Source organism: Schistocerca cancellata, chromosome 2 (assembly GCF_023864275.1).
Source record: "Schistocerca cancellata isolate TAMUIC-IGC-003103 chromosome 2, iqSchCanc2.1, whole genome shotgun sequence".
NCBI lineage: Eukaryota > Metazoa > Arthropoda > Insecta > Orthoptera > Acrididae > Schistocerca > Schistocerca cancellata.
The window spans coordinates 935,301,260-935,318,749 of NC_064627.1; the positions used below are offsets into that span (position 1 = coordinate 935,301,260).

A 17,490-nucleotide genomic window follows, 5' to 3' on the forward strand; every position below is an offset into this window, starting at 1 on the left:
GTATGTGTGTGCCAACAATGCATCAAGACCGTGCTGACAGTTATCTGCAGCCAGTACAAGATGCTGACCCAGCTGGAAAGTGGCCAGGCATGGGGCAGACTGAAGCTTAGATTTAAGCAAACCCAACACTTGGCCACAAGCTGGAGACCAGGAAAAAGAGGTTCATTTTTATGCAAGAGCTCATGCAGGGGCTGAGCAACAGCGGATGCACTTTTACCTAGAAACGCCTGCAGTTTCTTAACGGAGGTCGGCTGTAGCAAATTCGCAATTTTATCAACATGGTACACAACGGTTTGACTCCTGTGTGAGAAACCTCAAAACATGGGTACTCAATTGTCGGCTGAAAAAATTGAAATTTGGCAAGATTACACTTTAGACCTGCACACAGCAAAACAGAAAACAATGATTGGAGATTGCTAAGGCGGTCTTCGGTGGAAGAGCCTGAAACAACAATACTGTCAAGGTAACTGATGCAGCCAGTTACAGAGGCTGTCGGTTGTTCTAAAAAATGCTGCAAAGTTCTAAAAAATGCTGCAAAATTGTAGGTGCACTAGTGACACCAAAAGGCAAGCAATGATATTGTTACAGGACGAAAGGTGTATTGAGAATGAGAAGGTCCCTAATGACCTCATCCATGGGGAGCTAGAGGTACGCATCTGACAAATGAATCTTGGAAAGTAGTGGTTTTGCGAGCAACTTGTCCGGGCGGGTCAAAGGGTATGTATCTATCAGAGACTGTGCATTAATTGGGACACTGAAGTTGCCGCAGAGATGAAGCTTGCCTGTCAGCTTCTTAACAATGACCAGATGTGTTGCCCATTCACTGGAAGAAATAGGCCAAATGACGAGAGCGACATCACATGGACTATTTCAGCCTTGACAGAGTTGCACAAAGCGACAGGCACCAGTCGCGCCCAGAAAAAACAAGGATGGATGGACTCTTTCATGATAATGAAAACCAGTAGCTCAATCCAGCCCAGGGTAAAACAGAGATGAAAACTCAGATCAGAGGGACTATAGTTGCTTATATGGAACTGTATCTGACACTTGATTTGCCTCATCGGCAATGGAGAAACCGAAAGCGTTAAACACACCTAACCCGAACAAGTCTGCATTATGGGAATGTTACACAACAAGGAATGTGAGAGGGAGAACAACAGATTTGCAAGATACAAGAGCAGAGAACTGACCTAGGATTGGAATCTGCAATTTATTGTAGTTAACCAATTTATGTGAAACCTGTGTGAAGGGAGGAGAGCCCAAGTCCACATATGTTCGTGCATTTACTTAAGTCACTGCAGCTCCTGTGTCCACTTGCATTTTTAGCAATTTATTAAACATATACAAGTCAATAAACAATTCATTTGGGTAGAGATACAGTTTATGTCCATCGGTATTACTGCGTCCACCCAATTTGAAGAAGAGTTGCATACCAATGCAATGTGGCTTCTCTTTTGACACTTGTTGCAGACCACTCAATGCTTAGGGCGTGCAGCATACTCACGATGGACAAAGTCGGAAGGAGGGCACACAGATACTGCTGTGTTTTGGCTTGTTGCTGCTGTGGCCATAATCAATGCTGCCCCATGCGATGCTGAGTTGAAAGTTTTACTACTGCAATGGTTCTCCCATCATCCTGGACATTTGCAGCATGCTTAACAGGTGTCAACTGAGCAACTTCTGATACCTTTCCCCATGCATCAACCTGGCTGCCTGCAGCCTGTGACAATTCACATGACTGTGCTGTATGGAGTACATCCGTAAGTGTCGGATTCTCACAATGCAGTGCTTTTTCACATATGTTCCTATACGGAGCCAGAAAAATTCAGTAATATCACACACCATGCTATCAGTGTAGGATTTGTGATGGGTACTACTGACAAATTTACAGCAATGACTCAACATGTGCAATTTTGCAGCCCGGGTTTGTAAGATTGTTTCTGACAACAGTAAAATTCCACACCTCACAATGACACGTTTTGTCACAGTAATAGGTTAAGAGAAGCTTGCACATTTCATCAAATGATAGCTGGCAGATTCTTGCGAAGGTGCAAGTTGGCACAACAACTAATGCACGCACGGCAAAAGCCAGGAAAGAAAGAAACCCCCGCACAGGTTTGCATCGCCTATGGAAAAAAAAAAAAAAAAAAAAAAAAAAAAAAAAAAAAAAAAACTGGAAATTTTGGCGTAGCCATGTCTTGTACAAGTCCAAATCTTCAGCCAACTATTCATACGCGGGAAAGGGCGACGGTTTAACTGATGGTAGAGTAACCTGCGGCGAACACGCAGACACCACTTGAGGAGAGCAGATGCAAGGGCCTGCTGTTGTTCTGTGAAAGTTTACTGCTGGGCAATGAGACTGAGTATTTCTTCCATAAAGATGTTAGAGTTACTTAGCACTGACACTAATATGCAGAAAAAATGCAACTCTCTTTTGTTGCCAAGCTTGTTATAGCAAGCATAAACATGATGTGTGGAACATAGTACTTTATAGAACTATTGTAAGATACAATGAAGTACATTTGTGTAGCACTGAACCCATTGACTGGACAAGTGTAATACAGTGTAAAGGATAGGCTGAGTATTTGTTTGCGATCACTAAATAATGCTGTTTCTTTTTTGGCTCACCGGAGCATGTCAGGGAGCAAACCCAGGTGGCCTCTGTAAGCGGGCCTGTAAACTGCTCTCTGAAACTGGATGAACCGTGAGTGAAGGTACATCAATTGACACATAACAAACATATGTGATGAACATTCCAGGAACAATAAATACTAAATGTAACTCTGATGTGTGAAATGCTGCATGGGTGAAACACTGGTCTGATAGAGAGGGCCTGATGGCCCTAATCTGATCAGGTTAAGTAAGTAAATAAATAAGTAAATAACAAATAATTGATGATTGTCAGGTTTGAACTGGCAACCTGCAGCTCACCAACCAGTGATGCTAGCCACTACACCACACTGCATGTGCAATAGCTCATGGTGTCGCTCCCTCTCTTTGTGAACTAGCGACTTGCTGAATGGACCAACTACAGCACGCTGGATTTAGAACCTGAAAATGGTCCTCTGTATGGTGGCACTGGCATATTCTCGTGTTCTAGTCATGTTGTTACATGTTTTTCATTATCCTGGACATTGAAGATAGCCCATCCCATCAAAGCTTCACAATCATAAATTGGGTATTCAGTTTTCTCAAAACTCTCATTATCACTCTCTTCCTCTGGACTGTAGTAGGGCTTCATACAGAGGGCACAGACAAGGTCTCTGTGCTTTTGTTTTCTTGATGATGTGTCACAATACTTGACTTTATATGTGATGCCCAACAAGCAATGAAGAATAAGATGCGGCCCACAGTAGTGCTTTAGTAATTTTTCTGAAAGTCCTACTTTCAGCGTACATGTCAGCATAGAAATAAAGCCGCCTGGGCTGTACCTCACTGGTGGGTGCTTGGCATTGTAGTGCCCTCAGAACTTCTCCTGGGCATCCAAGATCTGCTTCTGAGCCAACTGTCTTGCTTCTTTGGTCCTGGGATGAGGTGTTTCACTTAATCATGCTGAGTATCGCACAGATGAAATGGGAATTTTTTGTCCATTGTCATTTCAGCCTTGTGTCTACAGAGCAGAAAGAGCAACATGAGTCTATAGTGTCCTGCTTCGCTCTGTTACATGAAAATATCGCATCAGGCAGTATTGTATCCCAATTCACTGTTCAGCATCAATGTACACTGAGAGCACATCTACTAACAACTAATAAAAGTTGTTCTGTGAGGCAAACCATCTGTGGACGGTAGGCCATTGTCATCCTGTGGGGATACTGTAATGTGAAATTACCTCTGACATAAGCATTGGCTAGAAAAGTATTTCACAATCAGATCTTCGCAATGGGAGCTCCGTGCTTCAAAATGATGTCTTTTTACAAGCAACTTTGCAGTTTCTGGAGTTTTGGCAGTTGGCACAGTTTTAGTGAGAGTATAGCGCAGGTCATGTTGTCAGTGCAGACTATTATCTATCAACTATGGGACCCTCCCCAAAAGGTGTATTCCAATTTTGTAGTATGGCACTGCCGCAAGCAGGAATGGTACTAGATATCCCAGAAGTAATTGTGACAAATGCTTCAGTCATTAGCATTCCTTGCGGTGGCTGCCACTGTGTCTAATGGAATGATAGACTTGGCCAGTGATACCTGCATCTGATTTGGTCTAAAGTCTTCACAAATCTCCAAGGTGACTGGAAAATGAAAATATATGCCTTGGCTCAGGTGTCCTTTATGAATCACAAGAATTTTCTGACAGAACTTTTCACATCAAATGTGCTGAGGAGTTGGGAAAAAATGAATGCTCTTGCCTTCTCTGGACTGGGACAGACTCCATCACCATTTGCTACGATTTTTATTTCTTGGGCAGTGAAGAGGCACATTTGCAGACTCAGGTGGAGACCTGCACAATCTGAACACATTTCAGCAAGACTGTCAGGCAACTTAAATGTTCTTCAAATCTTTGAAAAAACAACTCCACCCAGATAACAATACATGTTGTCCATTTGAGGTATCTGTTCAAATGTGGCTTGTGTTATATACTCCAAACAGCATAGCTTTGAACTCATAGATGCCATAAAGAGTTACAAAGACAGTCTTTTCTCAGTTAGCCTTGTCAACTTTGACATCTCTACATCCATAGCTGAGAAATACTTCACTCCTTTCATGCTGTCTTAGTGTGTCATCAATGTATGGAAATGGATAGACATCTTTCTTTGTGATTTTGTTCACTCATTAGTAGTTAACATAGGCACACTGTAAGGTATGATCCTCCTTCACAAGCACCACAGGAGAGGACAAAAGGCTCTCTGAAGGTTCAATGCCGTTATCTTGCAGCAACTTCTGCACTCCTCCCAAATTATCAGTCATTCAGCCAGTGACACTAAATGAACACTGGCTAATTGGTGAATGATCCTCAGTGTAGATACGATGTTTTACCATGGGCTATTTGGTCTGTCTTTTCTGCACTCCAAATTTGAAAATATCCGAAAACAGGCACGGAATGGCTATCACTCGCCGATGATGTTCCTTGATTGGGCCAGATCCTATTGGCAGATTGATAGTAGATTCCTTGTGGCAGTGGAGCACAATTCATTGTCAATGATACTAAGCTGCCCTTCCTAGACTACCTCGACTGTCCCTATACACAGGCCTGCAGGGACGAGTTGTGGCTGCTCATGACAATGATATGAAGTTCTCCTTGACCACTGACAATTCTTATGACTGTCACTGGCATGTAGATTTCTTTTGTGAACCTGAGTAACTTTTTTCAACTGATAAAAGCTTCACAGTTCAACCATGCATCTAAACTGACAATAGGAACTCAGCTCGTCGATGATGGTGGGATAACATCTTTACCAGCAAACAATTGCCCATAGTAATTTTTGTTGTGGGTGCTTGTTGCATTAGCTTTGTGAATCTGTAGCACTGATCTTTCACTATCTGCATATGATTGTGATGTCTGCAAGAAGTTTCATCTGAGGATAACATCAAGACATTCTGATAAGATGACACATCCAAAAGGCTGTGTTCTGTCACTGATAGTTTTTCTTGCAATACATGTTCCTGTTGGCTGGACATATTTTCCATTTGCAACCTTCAGCACAATCTTTTTTATATTACAGAACATTCTCTAGTTTAGCTGAAGCTGATAGGACATTTGATATTACAGAAAAAAAATACAAATTGACTAGTGCCTGGACAGGTTTGCTGACAATCTAAATGAGATTTCCTGACATCTCAGTCACTGTCATCCATGCATGATTCTCATCCATGTCACCCTCACCTCTGTGAGGATGGTCGCCTAGCTTGGTCTTCGGTCTTCTTGAATTCGATGGCTACGAGAGTAGCTGGTACCTCTGCATGGCAACAGCCAACTACTACAGTTTATTTGGAAGTGAACTTGTCCAGGGTATGGTGATGGGCTTCAGCCCACAGGTCAACTACAATCATCCTCAGTTGACTAGCAAGTATAAGACTGTGTGATGGTTGACTTGTGATGTAACAATTCTCCAACACTCTTCTTTTTTTCTCTCTCTAGAGTAACATACAACATGTCCAGGAAGCCTATAGTGAAAATAACCCAGTGTGCTGTCCTCCATCTTTCAAATGTCTGTTCTTCAATGGGGAGTTTTAAGTGAAGATTGGTGGTATCTTTATTGGTCAGGTGCTGGGTTGTCATTCATGGCGGAGGGTGTAAGTCTGAGTTGGCCAAGTCCACTGTTCATGGCTTATTCAACTGGTGGTGGCGATTTGTGCCAAACACAGATTCGCCTCTTCTTTAGCCTTCCCTTTTACCTCCTAACACATGGGGTTGGCGTTGACGGCTACTACTGTTTGCGTATTTGGTTTGACATTTCTGGTTTCAATAAACTCTCTCTTCTCTTCCTACCTGGTGTATAAGAGAAGTGAGATTATGATGGTCTTCCAAAACGGCCATAGGAATCACATTCACGAATAAATCTTACCTCTTTTGTCCAACGCTTTAGTGTTACGTTTCCTCGATGCTGACATCACCTGAATTTTTCCATTAGTTGTGACATCATTTACCAGAAGAGCTAGATGCTTGTCTTCTGTGAGTCCTCTCACCAAATTTTTTCTGTCAAAAAATTTTGTACATATGACTGTTGTTTTTGCCATGACAGAGACCATGTTTTCATCAGACTGACTTGAAATTTGTCCCAGCTATTGAGCTTCTCCCTGTTCTCTAATCACTGTTCGGCTGTGCAGTTCAAATAAAAATACAAATTTGCCAAACATCATTCATTCCACCAGTTGTATCCGGCGACTGTGTCAAACCCTTTCAGCTATTTTGTTGGGTCCTGAGCACAGACTCCAGAAACACTGATGGATGCTTCATGTGGAGATGAATTATTGCCGTTTTGGAAAACATTGGCCCCTTCAATATAAAAAGCATGGGAGTAATGCACTACTTGTATTCGAGTTCCTGTCTGTGCAAGCAATGATTTTTATATTGGCTAATTGTGATCACAGTGATGTAGATGTCTAAGTACCTGGAATCTCCACCAAACAACGTCACATTGAGACCACTATCAGGCACCAACGTACAGCCAGAACTGACCTGAACTCTTGACTGGAGCATGCAGCTGTTTGTATAAGGGGCATTCAAATGACTCCTGGTCAGTAATGTAAAGTAGTGGTAATGATTTTATTAACTCAAAAATGTAGTTATACACAGTACACATACTCAAAAATGGTTACCAAAACTGTTGGCACAATTATCACATCGCAACACTAGCCGGTCGATTCCATCCTTGAAGCTAGTAGGCTGCTGTAGGATCTAGGCCTGGACCCAGTCACACACTTCGTCGTCCGTTGTGAATCTATGTCTGCAAATAGCTATTTTAGAGGTCCAAACACATGAAAGTTACACAGTGAAAGGTCGGGACTGTACTGTGGATGTTCCAGCATTTCCCATCAAACCTGCTGCAATGACACCTTCACTGCATTGGCCGTGTGTGAGCAGGCATTATCATGCAGGAGGATAATGCCGTTGGACAACATGCCTCGGCGTTTCGATTTGATGGCTCGTCTAAGGTCCTGTAAAGTGGCTTGATAAAGTTGGGCACTGATGATGGTTCCCTGTTCCAGGAACTCTACAAGCAGTGGGCCTTTGTGGCCAAAAAAGGACGACATGACCTTACCAGAACTGGTGTGCACAGCCTTTGATTTCTTTGGAGGTGCTGAAATCGCATGTTTCCACTGCTAGCTCTGATGCTTGCTTTCCGGTTCAAAATGGTGACACCATGTTTAATCACTTGTGACAATACATGACAGAAAGCCGTATACCTCCTCGTGATAATGTTGCAGATGACTCAAAGACAGCACCATTCGAGTATTGTGCTGTTTGGCGGTCAGTTGGTGGGGAACCCATTACGCACAGATTTTTCTAAAGTTCAAGTGTTGACGCTTTATGGTGTGGGCAGTGCCCACGCTAATACAAATAACCGATAGATCTCGTCCACGGTGGTTCTGCAGTTGTCCCAAGACTAAAGCATTCACTTCCGCAACCATTTCCGGTGTGATGAAACTATGAGCCTGGATGAGCATCACCTTCTAGTGACTCGCGCCCCTCAAGGAATTTTTTGCACCATTCCACAACACTTGAATGACTCAGACTATACTCACCATACACAGCCTTCATCTCTTGATACATTTGATGGTCTCTAACTCCCTCCGCTGCCAAAAATCAAATCACTCCTCATTGTTCCTGCTTACTCGCCCGCAAGTTCAGTGGTGGATGATAACTTGTGTGACCACCTTCTTTTCAGCGTGATGCCACAATGGTGTTAGGCATCATCAAACGGTGCACATGTATCAGCCTATCTACCACCCTACCTGCAGTTATGTGGTGCCACCTTACGTGTCAGGCAAAGGTTGACGCACTGACCAGGTTTTATTTGAATGAACCTCATATAATCATCAAACATTTTAGAAGGCAGGTATTTATATGAACATTGAATATTCTAGATTATACAAATATAAGATATTTAGATCAATTGACACATGCTGTGCTGTCCATTGTCCATACTCATTGTACTTTTCATCCATGATTGGTTAAATTAAAATAATCATCATCGTCATCTTTAACAGTTTCCAGCTCAAGGCTGGATGTGCTTCAAACATAAATCTCACTATCTAATCCTGTTTCCCCACCACCTTCCTGTGTTCACTCTGGTCCAGTCCTCAGCTTTCTTTTAAACACACTCTTCCACATCTTTCAGCCACCTATCTCTAGGTCTCTCTCTTGGTTGTTTCCTTCACATCTCCATTTCATTTCATGTATCTTCTTGGGAATCCTCTCATTTTCTGTTCTTTATAAGTGCCCATACTGTCTTAGCTTTGATGTTTCTATACTGCTCTGCAAGGGTTCCTCTCTCAGTATTTCCCTTACCCTTTCATTCCTCATCATATGTCTCCTTGTGTTACTCCTACGCTTCCCCTGACAATCTTCGTTTCACACGCTTGTAACCTGCTTACATCCCTTTTCTTCATTACCCATGTTTCAGATACATAGGCCAGTACTGAAATGTATTTTCCATATATAACATTGTTTTTTTTTGTGTGAACTGTCTTTATTCCAAACCAGGCTTGTAACACTTAGCAGGAATGTTTCTGTCCACCTGTCACATTCACCGATTTCTTTCTCATATTTTGCATTTTCCTCTATAACACTTCCCAAGTACTTACCACTTTCCACCTTCTTCAATTGTTCATCTCCAAACATTATTCCATTATTCCACTTGTTTGCCTATCTTTCTTTCTAGTTGTAAACAGGATTTCACATTTGTTTATACTAAATTTCATTCCATACTGTCTCTCAGTTTCTTCCCCATATCCAGCTCTCCCCCGTTTCCCCAGATCATCAAATCATCCATCAACACCATTGCTTTTATCTTGTCTTTAGTTTTTTCTGTCACCTTAGTCATTATCTTATCCAATATGACAATAAAGAGGAGATGTGACAAAGCACTGACATGTTTCACACCACTTGTTTGCTGGAACCAATCTGTCCATTTCCCACTTTCACACAACTCAGACTTCCACAGTATGTATACTCCACTCTGCTTGTTGTCTCTTTTTCCACTCCTTTTCTAGTGCTTCCTTTCTTCTAAAGAGGCTGTCAAATGCCTTTTCTATATTGAGACAGTCCACTAAAAGGTCTTCCCAAAACCCATAATTGCACTCCTGTAGCAGCCTTACTCTAAATATGAGGCAAACAGTTTACTTCCCAGGTCTAAAACCACACTGTTCCTCTCTCAATTTGTCCTCAACCCTTGTTCGGATCCTCCTCTTCAGGATCGTTTCATTTACCTTGGCACAACAATGTGTTTTCAGGGTTACTCCCCTGTAGTTTCTATAATACTTCCTATTCCACTTCTTGAGAACAGGGACAATTAGTGTCCTCTTCCCATCTTCCGGAATCTTCTCATTCCATACCACCCTCATCACATGATACATCCACTATTTATCAACCCCTACTGCTGTCTTCACCATTTCAGCACTTACTTTGTCCACACATGTTGCCTTTCCTCATGTCATCTTGTCCAGTGCCATTTCTGATACTTTCTATGTCAGGTCCTTTTCCCCTCCAGAATTTACCTCTACCTCCTTTATTCTATTACCCTCATCTCCAAGTCTGTTTGGATCTAGCAAATTAAAATAATGGAGGAACTGAGCAAGGATATGTATATCTACCAACACAGAGAATTTTATTAGAATAATGGTGGTTGAAACTGCAACAAGATATTCACGGTTTAATTCAGCTAATCAATCTCAGTTTATGAGTGACAGAAATGAGGGGGCTTCACCATTGTCACAAAGTGGTGCAATTTTGGCCAAGATAACACAAGTCATTAAGGTGCAGGTGAAGCCACGGCTTCTGGAAAGTTTCGAAGGCTGGCAGATGGATACAAACTGTGTTGTAAGCAAAATTATTGTGTAGCTTGCAGCAGCAGAAATCTCTTCTGAGTGAGTGGACAGGTCCAAGGTTAACATAAGCAGTCAGAGGCAAAGTAGAGCCTGATGAAAGTTACAGACTGTAACAGTTAAGAGGAGGTAAAGTTCTGGCAGACATCATTCTGCAAGGGTCTCAGAGTTATCGACAAAACTTATTCTAACATCAAAAACATTAACAGTTCTTAAAGGTAAGGATGCAATGTGATGTAATGTAATCATCACATTGGAGAGGATGTGCCATTGTTCAAAGAGAACATGGCTGGAGCCTGGAGCACACGGACATGTTGCGGGAGATTCCTCTGCAATTATGGCAAAATGCGCTGTGTTCGCATATATGATATGAGGTATTTACAAGTCAAATCACATAGGAAGGGACTGTTTTGTGATTAGAAGTATTTTTGCTTTGCAACACATTCACAGACTTAAGATAATGAGAGACACTGCATTATTTTGTGTTTGTTGAGATATGGTCTTGGCGGTGCATTAGGATGACCCATGTAGCAGATATAGTTTCCAAACGGAGTAGAATGATGGCAAAGTATTATTGTCCATTCTGATGCAAGTAACATTATCTTGCCTACCGGTAGTGTTTGGCTGAGAGGCAACGTTATGTTCACGAAGACACCGTGATTTCTACTGACGCAGCTGAGACTGTGCAACTGCTGTAATGAATGTGCACCTATGAAATTGGAGGACAACAGACCTCAACATTATATTAAGCTTTTACCAGATTTGTCTGATTTATTTAAAACTGTCACAACCTCCCAGAGTATAATTTGCATAGTACATACATTCTCAGAATTCACAGGTTGGTGTACAATGTGCTGTCAATTGTCCTCTGAGTAAGATCAGACAAGTCTGACAGGTGTGGTCAGTGCAGCTGGACTTTAACAATGGAGAACCACCAAGGTAGGTCAGCTATGCACTACATCCACACACTATTGTTAAGATTACAGTTTCCTGATATAGGCAGTTTACTTGTGGTCTGTTGTTGCTCAGAGTTTGGACTGTCATTACTTTCCCTCTTAACATACTGATGTGTTTTCAACACTGACATGGTAACTAGTCACATTCATGTAACTTATGGGAGGAATAGCTCACACACTGCTGTAGAATGAGAAGAGGTCAACTTGGCAACAAAAAAGGACACAAGAAAGCCCTATTAAGAATGATGCCAGTGATGTAGACTGCAACCCCCCCCCCCCCCCCCCCCCCCAATGAGCATTTCAGGACACTTTGAATGAAACTGGTGGAGAATGGTACGACAAACTGACTAAAGTCTAACTGCAGTTCAAGGACAACAAAGTGATAATACTCCAAGGAAGCCAATGATTAAACTAAATTGTACGCCAAAGCACCAAAGTGAAGTTCACTTACATATGAAAAATATTATCACTATAAAAGAAAACCAAGACAATCTCTCAAAATCGCTGCATGTACTATTGTAAATAGAGCTGAGCTGTAAACCGTATAACTCATTCCTGAAATTTTGAAAAATAGTTACACTGATGGAAATTAATTCAATTGTTCCTGCATGAAGAAATGTATAATTAGCTCACAGTTTGTAGCTTGATCACAGTCTTTTGTTTGTGAATTTTATAAAACAAAGAAAAAGCTCTAAATCTATAACAATTAAAATTTTCCCTGTCAGTTGGCATTCACACACTTTTTACCTGTGTCCTAAAATAGCCTCAATGTGCAACAGGTTGCTTTGGTTCCAATCAGATCATTGTTAAGTTGTAAGATTAACAACATCAAAACATTCCGACAAAATAAAATAAATGTAAAATGTTACGTGAAAAAAGAACAGCTCATTAAATACAACAAAATCCTGTACTAGTTATGGAACTGTCACTTTCTGTAAATGAAGATTGTAACAAACTGACCTTGTTAATCATGGCTATAACACACACTACTGTGACTGAATTCCCATCAATACAACACAGGTGTAAGAAGTATATCTATAGACCTACTCTCAAAACTGTTAAAGTGCAAGTGTGACATTACATTTTAATTAAACAGAAAGGAAAATCTAGCCTCTTTCTCCAGTCCAACATTCCTCAGCCAATTACTGCCTACTCCCTGATGTACAGAGAGAAGTGTTTTTACACCCACTTGTAAGACATGAAACATTCCTTTTCATCAGGCAAGAAATGGCAATTCCAAAAGCTAGGAGTGACATCTATTTTGTGTGTGCGTTCATCAGCAGTACAAGGTGTTGCATCTATAATGTAACATTTTAATACTGCCAAAGTGTGACAAAATTAGTTTGGGAGAGGAACCATTAATCTTGAAATATTTCACCCAGCACTAGTATCCTCAATGCAATATATTAATGAGTATGACACATATATTTAACAGCGATAATTCTTACCTCAGATATTGCCACTTGCATGTTTGAAGCCTCATTATAAAATTCTCCACGAATATAAATATATGCTGCCCTTGCACCCATGGCTCTGCCTGCAACAAGGCAACCTTCCACTAATTTGTGTGGATCATGACGCATTATTTCCCTGTCTTTACAAGTTCCAGGTTCTCCTTCATCAGCATTAACAACCAAATACTTTGGTCTGAAAAAATAAAAGTAAATAGATAAATAAAATAGAGCTGTAACACAAAATTTGTTTTCAATTTGGAAATGTTAAACGACAGGAAACTTGTGACACGTTTCAATAATATTTCACACTAGAACTTAAGTCTCTGAATCGAGGTGCTGACAGTCCAATAGTTGCAGAAACTGGTCAGGCAGTTTCTTTTATAAGTACCATTCGACCCAAAAATCACACATATGGATCCTCATGCTTCACCTGTGACCTCAATGCTAGATACAGTATCTTAATTTTTGCGCAGTTTCAAAATATTTTTAACAGTGCCTTCGATGGTAAAGCACAAAGTCAAATGATGGATTAGGCTTTTAAATTCGTCTTTATGATGTACACACACTTTTGATGCCGTATTGTGAAAATTGGAATGATGACAGACAGGAAAAAAAAGGGTGGTAGACAGGAAAGAATAATGGATAGGTGATACAAGGAAAGGAGGAAAATAAATTACAAGCATAGGAGAAGGAAGAGAATAGATTAGGATAACGTCAACATAATTAGTACACAATTCACAAGAGTACGATTAAATAATGAAAACTGCATTGATTTGTACAAACAAATTTAATACATTTCATTCACTTAAGAGATCGTGTAAGTTCTGCTCTGATGTACACAGTCCAAATTTTCAGCGATGACATAAGCATCGAATTCGACTTACACAAGTGTGCCACATTGGCACTAAAGAAAGGCAAAAATCTCAAAGTAAAGGCACTAAAATGCCGATTAACAAAACAAAATACCACCAGCCTAGTGGACACATCAAGCATGAACACGTAAAATGCTTGTTCATGAAAGAGTACACCCAGAAAGGAAAGAAAATTTTTAGAAGTAAACTGGGTCATTCCTGTAATCAGATACACTACAGACATTGTAAATGGGACACAAGCAGAGCTTGATAATTTAGACAAGAAAACATGAAAACTCATGACAATTCACGTGGACTCCAGCCTCACAGTAACATTGAAAGGCTGTACTTGCCCAGAAAACTAGGTAGTATGAGACTCTTCCAAGAGAGGCATTCAGTGGAAGAAAAGAAGCATGCATTGGTAGACTATGTGAAAGATAGCAAAAGATCAGCTCTGATTGAAGTCTACAAGCATCTCAATGTATGGCAAACCAAAAATTAATGCTGGACTAACAGACTGCAACTGCTGTAATGAATGTGCACCTATGAAATTGGAGGACAACAGATCTCAACATTATATTAAGCTTTTACCAGATTTGTCTGATTTATTTAAAACTGTAACAACATGGACAGCTCTTGGAGAAGACTGAAGGGGGAGAAAAAAAAAACCTGGTCTTGGTTGACCAATGGAACCCTAAAGAAGGAAATTTAAAGATTGAATTTTGTTGTATAGCAACAAGCCACGAGAACAAGGGGTGCCCTTTGTATGAATTCATTTAGCTTATGAATATGGAAAAGGACCTGTAACTGCAGAGCCTGTTTTTTTTTTAACCTAAAATAACTAGAAAATTATCACAAAAATGACTTGAAAATATTGATAAGATGACCTTAATCCAGTCTTTAAACTTCAACTGACAGGGTATGTAAAGCGAGTTATAAAATGACCTACAGTAATGGAAAAAACTATATAGGAGATTGCAACTGAAATTATAAAAAGGATAATTAAATTAAATCCATTACATTTTTCTTTAACACATTTTGTTCTTTGAAGATGTACAGAAATTGTCATCTAACCATCACAGAGCTATTTCAGTATGTGACAGTCAGCATGCAAAGTTCTTGAAAGTAAGGGAATGTCTGCTTTTGGTCACCATGTGCTTGCAGTTAAAAAAATCCTTTCAGTATTTGGTGAATCAACTGTAGTGTGCATTTTGCTTTCCTTCAGTTTCAAAAGCTACTCTTGCAAGTCAACACAATTATAATGATATTTAAAAAAATGGACATTAAGTTTGGTACTGTATCAATACAATAATGATATTTTTATTTCAATACCAATACCTGGTGCATGTCAAGAACAGTAAATGACGTGACAATGAGAATAAAGAGCTGTATCATCTATTTATTTTCAACATGTACAAATACATTCTTGAACGATATTGTTGCATTGTTCCTCGTGGTACATGCATTGCTCATTCTTGCCAACATTCAAAGAATTACTTCTTGTGTCAAATGGACATTAAACAGAAATATGTAAGAAATTATGTAAAATCTTAAAAACAGTTTATCGTAATTACCCGAATATATGAAGACTCTAAATACAAGATGACCTGCCATTTTTTTCCTCCTTGACAAATATTTATTTTATAACATATTCTGTCTAATCAAAACTACGAACTTTTATTGATATAAGGTATATCCCTAAAGAGTTAACATTACACTTATTCTAAACTTGTGCCACTTATTTACTGTCTATGTCTTGATGATACAAGGTGAAATAAAATAAAGAAAAATTAATTTTTTACATTAATTTTTCGTTCACTGTCAGTCTTGTTTATTTAACCTGTTATCAGTGGTATCTCTATTTTTAATCATCCTAAGGGGACAGCGGTGAAACTTATATGGTTACATGGTTATGGTAGAACTTGAGAACACAGCTGCTTTTTTCCCGATCAAACAACAGATTTTGCTTCTATACTGATGTGAGAATGTTATAATATCTCTTGCTTCCGATCACATCATCCACCCACTTCTCTCTCATTGGCTGTGTCTTTCCACTGTAATTTATTCTTGCAGTAACAATAGTAGTTAGTTTAATGTAATTTATTTCATTTATTAGACAGTTAATTCTGGATTAATTTTCTTTCTCATTTCTGCTTAATGTCACCATCTAGTTCTAAAGCTGATTACAAGCTGGCGACTTTTTCCCTAGTATTCTAATACTTGAACAGTGATCGAATTTCTCAATTACAACCCACCTGGTAAATCATTATAGTTTTTCATAATCAAATAGAACACTGACTTGGGCTCAGAATCAAGCAATAATTTCTGAAAAACAAGATGAATTTTATCATTACTTAAAAAGCTGCATAAATGTATGTATTCGGTTCCATACATGTATGAGAACTTTTATTCCAAATTTATTTAAATGGAACAAAATTTAGTAAGTTGATAGAATTTAATGCTATTTCCCCCTGTGTTTCCATTTTTAAGTAGACAATCTGACAGTTTTAGTGACTAGTTAATAGTTCCTCACATATCCTTCGCACTTGCACTGCAAATCAAATGTCATGTGATTGTTCGAGCAAGGTTGGGCCTGTAATAAACGCTACAGAATATCAGGAAATCTCAAGCCTATTCAGACGAAAGCAACTTTCGCTAAACCCTACCCTTCAGAACTCTTCAAAATAAATTTGTACGAAACCTGAATAGCCAAAGCTTCATCTGTAAATGTAAGATGAGCACTACACTAATCTATTAACAGGTTGTATACATGGACAAGAAAAAAAAATTCCCAGATTTTTCCCGGATTTCCCAGTTAAAAATACACTTTCTCCCGGGTGACAGTATATTTTCCCTTATCAATCCTATGAATGGTTATAGTTTTATACATGGAATGAAACTCAGGGAAAGACATGTTTTGGAAATATCTTTGATGTGCAGCAACATGTATGCTGCATATTTTCGTATTACGAAAGCACACATTGAAATTCCACCAAACACGACATGTTACTTTCCGAATAATTGAAATCAAGATTTCGATGCACTTTTGTAAGCCGTTCGTAGCTCATGTCATGTGATCTCGCCAGCCGATGACAGCAGATATTCAGAGAATAGGACACGTGATGTAGTCAGCCAACAGCAACATCACTTAAGTAGCACGGACACAGAAACAGGGAAAGTTAATAGTTTAAATTAATATACATAGTATTTCTACAAGAAAAGCAAAGCTTTCACATATAATATTGGTCTCAAGCTGCAAGAGAAGCTAAGCTTTCGCATATACTGTTGATCTTTTTTGCACGTGTTACACTTTAAGATACGTCACACAAATCTGGCAGTAAAATTTTTAATAATGACATAAATGTCTGATCTTCAGGGTTCGAAATTATTCTAAATGGCTCATCATCAAAGAGTTGATTTTTAAATGAGAGTCAAACGTTATGTGATTTAATAAATTCATTGTACATTCTTGCACATAGCTCAACTTATGCAAAAGGATATTTACTTTGAAAGTAACTCTTTTCAAACCACCATTCGCAATATTTTCCCACGACCTGTTAGAAATAGGTTCGTTTCAGCAGTTGCCAGAGAGCACAGGTAACAGGTGACACCGCGCTTGAGTAGCTATCATGACGTAGGGAGCTCATATGTACGTACGTGTAAAACACTGAAAGATCACACATTATGTCATAAAAGAAACAAGACATCAGACGATACTGCAAGAGCATCAGAATTTTGTGAACCATAT

The 17,490-nt window shown here is 39.6% G+C and overlaps 1 protein-coding gene across 1 annotated transcript in view; it reads right to left on the reverse strand.

Moving 5' to 3' along the window:
* The window catches only part of LOC126162899 (NADH dehydrogenase [ubiquinone] flavoprotein 1, mitochondrial), a 48,364-nt gene that overhangs the window by 13,481 nt on the left and 17,393 nt on the right, over window positions 1–17,490 (reverse strand). Inside the window, exon 5 of the mRNA XM_049919707.1 lies at window positions 12,886–13,084. Within this exon, the coding sequence (XP_049775664.1) occupies window positions 12,886–13,084 (199 nt within the window). The remainder of the gene's footprint in view (window positions 1–12,885; window positions 13,085–17,490) is intronic.